This window comes from Paroedura picta, chromosome 4 (genome assembly GCF_049243985.1).
Source record: "Paroedura picta isolate Pp20150507F chromosome 4, Ppicta_v3.0, whole genome shotgun sequence".
NCBI classification, from domain to species: domain Eukaryota; kingdom Metazoa; phylum Chordata; class Lepidosauria; order Squamata; family Gekkonidae; genus Paroedura; species Paroedura picta.
In genome coordinates, this window is record NC_135372.1 from 103,052,716 (window position 1) to 103,061,842 (window position 9,127).

Below are 9,127 nucleotides of genomic sequence, written 5' to 3' on the forward strand. Positions count from 1 at the left end.
CCACAAGAAATAAGTCTTTGTTTGCACATAAACTCCAGCTTGTTTACCTCTTGCCTCTTTCCCATCCTGCAGCAAAGAGGACATCCTCATTTGTTGCAGTTGCAGCAAAGTATGGTTTGTAAGTGCAGATATCACAATAAATCATGATTTAGAACCATTTGTGTCAACAAACCCTAGTCTGAAATTAATAAACCCTGGTTTGTTTGGATTTTCTACATTCAGACATCATGGCTATTTGGGGTTTGATCAAAACATGGGTTTGTGATGTTTGATTGTAGCCCAAATGTAAAATATGAACAATGTTTACAAACATGTGAACAAGCGAATCTACCTTATATTGAGTGGCTATTGGCCTGTCTACCCCAATACTGTCCACTCTGAATGTCAGCAGCTTGCTCTAGTCCTTCTCAGCCCTGCTGTTGTTCTCATATGGGAGGTGCACAGGTTTAACCTGTAGGTTTTTCCCTGTGAACATGCACTACCACTGGACTGCATTTCATCCAAGTTCCACATGGTTATATCCATCAGGAACCTACAATGGAATCTAGCTCCCTATTGAGTGTAATAAAGCTGGACTGGCCTATGTTCACAGACCCTAAGCTGTCAAGTGTTTATTAATTCCTTTCCCATACATAGGCTTCTGTATTTGAATGAACAATGGATTATGTCAAAAACTGATAGATCTCAATTGCTTTTCCTTGGTCAGCCTTGATGTACCATAGCAAACCAGACATGAGTATCTTCAAAATGTTAGTACAAGCTTTGATACATGTTCTCCAAGCATACATTATTTATTTATTTACTTGTCCTTTCTTAATGAAACGAGTTATGAAATGTAAAAACAATTCTATCTGCATAAGCCATGCAATAGGATTAGTATTACAGAATTAGAAAACAATGTAAATAGAAAGCATTACTTTCCAGGAACAATGCAGGAAGTGGATTGCAAAGGCAGAAAACAGTGCAGTAAAAGCAAGATACAGTTGACATTGCAGCAGACTACAATTCTGTCCCCTTCTTAAAGAACCATTCTGGACTGTTCCATTATACTGCAATTATAAGCCCTTTATAAAAATGCCCTCCTTAACATTTCCAATTCACCCATATAAGGATTGTCATCATAAATACCTTGCTGGCACATATGTGCAAAATGACACCACACACAAAAAAGTTCAGAACTACTTTCAAGGAGCCTGTTCCGTTTCCAGGGCATTGAGCAACAGTGGAAGGAGGCTAGTTCTTTGCTGAAATTGCTCTGTGCTTTGATATCTAGAAATCCTTTGTGCCTGTACACTCTTGAAAATAATGTGTTAACTTCATCCATATGAAGTATAATCCTATCAGGATGCATAAGGATGAAGTAATATAATGTTTTGTGATCATCTAAGAGGTTGTGAATTTGACATTGCTGTTTTTAACATGCACCTTTGCTATTTTTTTACGAATGATTCCTCCTTCCTTTTACAAATTTTTTATGAAGGAGCCCTTAAAAGAAAGAAGGTATCCTTCAGCAAATTGCCTGAGGTACAAGTGATCAATTCTGGTACTGGTCATATAACCTGTATGTGCTGCTTTCTTTAGGAAATGGAGCTGAACTATATAGCACAGGCTTGTGCTACAGCTAAAGAATACTAAGGTTGGGAAATATTTGTCTGCCCTCTCTCACATTATAATGAGAGAGAGAGTATGTAAATGGCTTGTTATCCCCCTCTTTACAGGTAGAAATCAGACAAATCATCATCTGTGAGCCTCTCGTATCTGTCATTGCTACCAAGTCTGATAGTGAAAGGAGAGAGAGGCCTTTGCTGTGGACCTGTACAGAATGGCCAGACTGTCATTGTTCTCCCCTTGCATAGTTTGGCTATGGTAATTCTGTGATCACCTGCACTCCCCTTGGCTGCATTGACTGTCAAATCTCTCTTAATACACCATATTTTTCCATATTACATGTCAACATCATATGGTCAGCTTCTAATATTATATTTACGAGTGTGTGTGTGTGTGTGTGTTTCAGTGTGTTTGACACTGTTTTTTGTATGTGTGAGTGATGTTTTTGGTAGCATTTTGTTCCTTTGTAGTTGGGATTTCAGTTTCCTATGCACTGAGTGGTGAATGTGAACATTTCATTGTGGCACTCAAAGCATTACTTTTATCGATCATTTATAGAATGCAGCTTTCCTAAAAAGTATAGCCATTTTGTAGTTACTTGCTGCTTTTATGGCTGTGAGTGGATAACCTTGGAATAGAGAAATACTTTTTGTTAATATGTTCAGGTGTAATCAATTTGCTGTCTATGATGCACTTTAGATATTTGCACTGTTTCTGTGATCTGCCTTAATCAGAACGTTCTCAAAAGAAATGGAAGATTATATACTTATACAATGTACTTTGTTTGCCCTTATTTGCCAAAAATGTTTTGGCATTCTCTATTGCTGTTCTGGAGAAATGTTCATGTGTTTTCCATCCATAAATATTTAATTCCTTCCATCACTGCAAGCTGGGGTTCAAACCAAAATCTTGATATACTCAGGATTTGTGAACTTGATCTTAGCTAACTTCAATCAATTTGATCCTGTGCTGGCAGAAATGGAAGGGGGAGGAATTATTCAGGCAGGACAGTGAAGTATCTGGGGAGTCTGGGTTATATATAGCATTGATACTCAGGAGATCAATTCATAGCTTAGAAACATGTTTATAGAAGTCTCATAATGAAGGAGCAGGAAGGTGAGATAGTGGCCAGGAAGAGGAACAGCATGGGACTTCCACCAGCCATATAAAGTGTACCTCTTCAATGGGGGCAAAATACCTTGCATGTAAAATCAAGATGTGAAGCACTATGACAGATCCCAGGATTATACTTCTTTGTTTGCGCCACTAGCAGGAGATGCTGCACATAGCTATTAATCTGGACGTACTGCCATGGATGTAACGGCAGAGCTTGTTTGAGGAAGGGAGATTGAGAGCAGAACAGTTCCATTAGGGACATGCCGAGAGGACCATTATTTTATGCACTCCAAAGTGGAAGACAGAGGTTTCAATTATTTGAAAGAACGTTCCATTTAACTAGGCTGATATTTACTGCTTAGTCCAATATATGTTTTTCCTGTCAGGGTCAAAACCCCAGTAATCTTTCCCATTTTGTAGGTTAATTAAAAAAAAACCTGGAGTGTAAGATAGTTTACTGTTTGTTGAATGAAATATGGCAACCTAGACCAGCACTTTACTGTATATAAGTTAAAAGTTGTAATTTGCTAAATAGCTCCTAGTTCAATTATTTTACAGTATTCTAAATACCATATCAAGAATGGAATGCTAGGGTTTCTGACTGTCAGCAGGGAAAGCCATAATTAAAAGGCAGCTTTGCCACTCTTGTAATACATGATCTTGTTAGTTTGGTGTTATACAGTTCACAGATGTTGACCATTTGCATGCGCAGTTCATACCTGTGATATGCCAGATGTATATATTTGAGAAGAGAGGATCTCATAAGATGCTAGACTCGAGTACAGTAGTCCAGGCGACAATTATATTATCACTGGATTGAACGTGTTAGGCTGCCCTTCAATTTCCTCATCCAAAACATACTGGGCTTGGCCTTTACTAAGCTCATTTCAATACTCTTAGCATCCTCTGAGGTCTTCTTTTCTCATTTCATCCAGAGTGTTGATACATTGTTTTTCTCAGAGATTTGTGGGATCTGAGTCTGAACAGTTATGGGAAATAGTGCATTAAAGCCATTATGTGTCCAGAGAGAATCAGCTGAACTTTTAAACAGTATGTTGTTTCTTTTGTAGTAAACATTTTATCTGACATATATAGTAGAGACCATAACAAATATTTTTGAATACTTAATTGTATAATAGAAGCAAAATGGCTGTTTTTATCGCAGGTTAAATATCGCACAAACTTAAGCTGTTATTACACTGTATTGTATTATAGATGACAATATGAATGTTTGAATATGATCAAAAAGACTGCTGGATGATGGCATTTGCGCTCTTTAAGAAAAGCTGCCCCTTCTAAGTTGTCCATTCATTACCCATTTTCAGTATAAACCACATTTTGGAAGTGCAGAACAAGAATTTGATTAGATTGTTATGCTACTCAGTGCCTTTTGCTATAGCAAAAAACACATTGATGTTTGCAGTTATTATTTATTTATTTAGAACAGCCATTCTCAACCTTTTTTTTTGTCATAGCCCTCTTAAGAGTTCTTCTCAGGTTCCAGGGCCCCCTGCAGTGGGCTGGCTGCTTGCACAATGAGCTAGGCTATAAATGGCCAAAACCCAAAATACCTTGTCTTATATATGCACAGGACAAATTTCTAGAACATTTGATCAAGAGAAGCATGTGCTTTCATTTTTTCTTGATTGTATTAATTCAAGCACACACAAATAAATGGATGATATGATTTCTTTTTCTTTCCCTTGACAAAGGTCGAACTTCCTAGCAATTAATGACATCATATGTCCTATGTCATGATTTCATCAGTTCAGTTACCAGGGCCCCTCGTAAACCCTCTGGACTTACTTTCTTAGATTTTTCAGTCTGTGGTCCCCTTCAAATGTGCCAGGCCATGCCATGCCAGGGGTCCACATGTTTCCCTTTGAGAATGGCTGGCTTAGAACAGTTCTATGGCATCTCTCCAGAAAACCAGTTAGAGATGGATTTTCTCTTGAGTACAGTGGAATGTCATTAAATGGTACTAGCCATGGACAACAATACAGCGATGACAGTATGCTTATATATTCAGTGTTGTTCTTTTCTCAAGCTAAATTAATTTTAGATGAAGCCCAGGAATACTGTGTCCCCAGTACATTTGGTGTTGCCCAGGGATGTATCTATGTCAGGAGAAATAGGGCCCTACCATGCTATTGAGTTGTGCATTTATAACTGTGACCATATTTTTGTCCTCATGTGTTCTATATAAAATGGTGTGCTCAAGCCACTAATTTATTCCTCATTTACTTGAAAAAGTATTAGTCTAATGACCGTCTGGTGTTTGATTAACTCATGCTTGTATTATAAACTAAACTGAATGTTAATGCTAGTCATCAATGATGTCATGGTTCTGTAGACCTTTTGCCACATAGTGATGCAGATGTAAAAATAGTTACTTCAATTGTTTTTTAAATGATTTAAAATATTGATTTTAAAGCATGCATGGAGGGTAGGGGGAAGGAAGAAAGGTCAGATAGAAACAATTTTCTGAATGTTATTTTGATTGCCAGTGATATTTCAGCGCTGTATCACTGGCTTATTCTCAAGTGCTTTAAAAGTCCAGGACAGTAATGAAAATCAAATGATGAAATATCAAACCAACCACTAGAGGGAGCAAAACACAAGCAGAAAATGGGGGGAACCCTACAGGTACAGGTGTACAAGTAACCATACGGAAACAGGGAAAAAGGCTCATATTTCAGAACTAACTTCCTAGACAGTATACAAAGCTGCTCTTCTTAACAAGATGCTCTGTGTGCTTAGGTGGATGATGTATATGTTGAATCATGCTGAATGTGTGCAGCTATGATACATTAGACTTCTGTTTGTTAACTTTATGTGCCAAATGAAATATACAACATAAAGTTATATAGTTTTTCATACAGTTGGTATTTGCAAATAGGCTAGACAATTATGAATATTGTGGTGATGTTAACATGTCTTAAGTAATTGTATTGGAACTGTGAACTTTTGAGTCACATAAATAAAATAGTCCACTTACTGCAAATCTCAAAGCTATGTTTCTATTCTTTTTCCCTCACTTATGGCTAGTATCAATTTCAAATATCTGGGAGGCAAAACAACACCTTATCCCCCCAATTCACTATGCACTATCTATTTTCAGCAGCGATTGCTTACTGTTTATGGGTTGCTACTTTGAAGGTGGGGAGTTGGGCATTAAATATGAAAGGCTGCTGTTGGAAGGATCCCTAAAAGCCCTGTGCACAAAGGGAAGGTCACTAGTAATGTTTCAGATCCCACCTTATATTTGCAAAGGTGCCAGCTTTATTAGATTCAATGTTGATATGGACCTTGTTCAGAATTAGTGTCCATGAAGAGAAAGATGAGTAGATATGGTGCAAGTGATAAGGATTCCTGAGGAAGCGCCTCTGATTATGCTGTGGACACAAATTTCTGTTGAGCTGATATTCTTTATAGTCAGCCAGTATTTTTTTTAAGATGGAAGGATAGCTACAAACAATTTCTGTGCCTTATCAATGACAGGCTTGTAAACAGTCAAGATGTATGTGACTTAAGGGAGTTATGTGACTTAAGAGAGAGGGAAGGCATGCATCACAGGTCCTAAGCATTTAAGGGTTAAATTTCCTTAGAGTATGCGTATATAAGGTGAGGGAAAATGATATGAAGAGTTTTGGATCTGGGTGGGCAATTTGAAAACGTTGGAGATACAGGGAGCTAGTAACTTCACAAGTACCAATTTCACATGGCCTTAACATCAATCAGTTTGGTCAAATGATGCAATGTCCTGTCAGGATCTTAGTAGAAAATCAGATTGTGGTCCAGAGTGTTAATGAGATAGTCTTAAGATCTAATTTGTGTTTTCATTTTTAATTTTTGTGTTTGGTTTCTCCTTTTTAGAGAACTGCTGGCAATGTAGAAGTATTCCGTTTACGTCCTTGACATGAAGGCCTCAGAAAATACATCAACTTGAACTCCTTGAAATTTGATGGAAGCCTGTATGTTAAATGAAGCTACTGTCGCAGGGGCTTTAAAACATGGTGGGCATGTTGCTTTTTTTGGATCAAGGACATGTGACCTCCACTATCTCTTTTTTAAAAACAGTGGCAGTAGTGAAAATTCGCTGCGTGATAAATGCTCCTGTAGCCTCTCTTTGCATCTCTCAAGCCCTTGTGGGTACATGTATGATGAAGTTCCAATGCAAATTTCTGCCAGGTTCAAACATGTTTAAGTATCATAGCCAAGCCAAAGGATCCTAGGTGAGGTATTTCTCTGAAAGATAAGAATACTATCAGAAAACAATCAGCAGTCCTGCAGTGCTATACTTTAGGGAAAGAATGCCATAATAGTTCAACTGGCTCCAACCTTGCTTAAACTTGTATCAGGGGGTGCCTTGACTGTACTGTGCTGCCTAGAAAAGTTATTTTTTCTGATTCTGGGAAATACTATATAGGGGCTGCATGCATGTGTGATTGCTAGTAGGTAATCTGGCCTGTCTACCTTCGCTTGAATATGTACTTTACAATTTCAGTGTCATTCATATTGGGCACTTATAGCGCAGGAGTTCATAGAACGAGTGCCAGCTGTGATGTTCACCCATATTTTGTTTAACCTGTAGTATTATTTACTTGGCCTACTAGCAACACTGCAGAAAGTCACAACAAAACTTACTGTCCAATCTTATCTTGTGTTCGCAAAAGTAAGAGCCCTAGGCCTTATTCCTAGTTAAATGTGCATAGGATTGCAACCTCAGTCACTATCATGTGCTTATATGACAACTGCAAAATATCTTTGCAGCTTTCTTTCAAGGGTATTCAGTCACGGACACTATATTTTCAACATTCTACCTAGCAGACAATTCCCTGGGTGTTGATCTTCAGGGTGGAATGTGATGCTATTTAGTTTTTTTAGTTACTAATTGAAGAATTTACATAGCTAAAATGGGAGGGTTTCCAGGATCACTAGCAGAGGCGCTCTAAGGCAAGATGAATTTGACTCTGCTACATTCTTTTCCTGTCTTCAGGAAATAAAAAAAGAGATCACAGACTCTAGAAGCAAGCAACATGCTTGTTTGCTAACTTTCTTGAGACATCTGTCTAGATTCTGTAGGAATATAAAAATGTAATATGGGTCTTTAGTCTGAGGCTGTGAGTCAGTTCTTAAGAATCTGATTTCTTCTAATGCACTTTAATGGAAATTATAAGCAATCTGTCATGTATACCTATGGGAAATTATGAGTTATCTCTACACGTGTCACCCATGTTTCCAGATCTGGATTGTGCAATTTAAAAACATTGGGATTGGGGTGTGTTTTAACTACGTAGATGATTTTGAAGGGTTATGTGAAAATAGGACCAGGGTTACAGGCTTCAGGATCATTGCTAAGTGCCGCTGCTATGTTTGTTTTCTGTTGTTTGCACCGTTGGCAGCAATGTGGAACGTTCTGTCTATGCATACAGAGGAAAAAAAGAACAAGTGTACAAGTTCAGTACTGTAATCATAATAGTCTTCAATGCCCAACTCCTTCAGGGATTTTCTTCTCATTTAGCATCGAACACCTCTTAGTATCCCATGGCAACATTCTAGTATGATGGTAGAAGAAGAAGAAGAGTTGGTTTTCATATGCCACTTTTCTCTACCCGAAGGAGTCTCAAAGTGGCTTATAATCACCTTCCATTTCCTCTCCTCACAACAGACACCCTGTGAGGTAGGTGAGGCTGAGGGAGCCCTGATATTAACTGTTTGGTCAGAACAGCTTTATCAGTGCTGTGGTGAGCCCAAGGTCCCCCAGCAGGCTGCATGTGGGGGAGCACAGAATCAAACTCGGCTTGCCAGATTAGAAGTCTGCACTTCTAATGGCTACGCCAAGCTGGCTCTCTGTACAGTACAAAGAATCCTGCATACAAATGAAAAATTGTTTCTATAGAACCTTAAAGTCAAAAGTAATTAGCAATATAATATATTGCATTTACGCACAATATGCTGCTGTTGTCATTGCACAGTTTTATGTATCAATATTTCTCCTGGAGAGCCTTTGTTTGCATTGAGATAAATAATATTGTTAGTAGGTCCAGATATGTAAAAGTTACTGCCCACCTGTGAACTATTTAATCATCTTATTTGACAATAATTGCTTCTTAATTTTAGTAAACATCTAAATGTTGGAGGTAGATTCTAGGATATTTAGCATTGTTAATCACCAAGAACTGTAAGATGATACTTTTTGTTCAGGAATGTCTAAATGCACCAAATGTGTATCTAAATCTAGTATTGTTGTTACTAATGTATTGTTGCCTTAAATCCACAATGCAAAATATGTTTTTATAAGCACAGCCATTAATAGATAATGTTGTGCAATACACAGCTGATCTTGATTCTTTGCGATGTACTCATTCTCAGTGCCTAGATAATAAAATAAATTATGAAA

General features: G+C 37.8%; 1 protein-coding gene across 10 annotated transcripts in view; it reads left to right on the forward strand.

Moving 5' to 3' along the window:
• PFKFB2 (6-phosphofructo-2-kinase/fructose-2,6-biphosphatase 2) overlaps positions 1 to 9,127 on the forward strand; it is a 40,567-nt gene extending 31,440 nt beyond the window's left edge. For 6 of the 10 annotated variants that reach the window (XM_077334836.1, XM_077334827.1, XM_077334828.1 and 3 more), the window contains one exon: positions 6,601 to 9,127. In XM_077334836.1, the coding sequence (XP_077190951.1) occupies positions 6,601 to 6,619 (19 nt within the window). In that variant the 3' untranslated portion in view covers positions 6,620 to 9,127. Of the gene's footprint in view, positions 1 to 1,581 lie in introns of all 10 variants that reach the window. The other 4 variants (XM_077334831.1, XM_077334832.1, XM_077334830.1 and 1 more) reach the window with 4 other exon arrangements.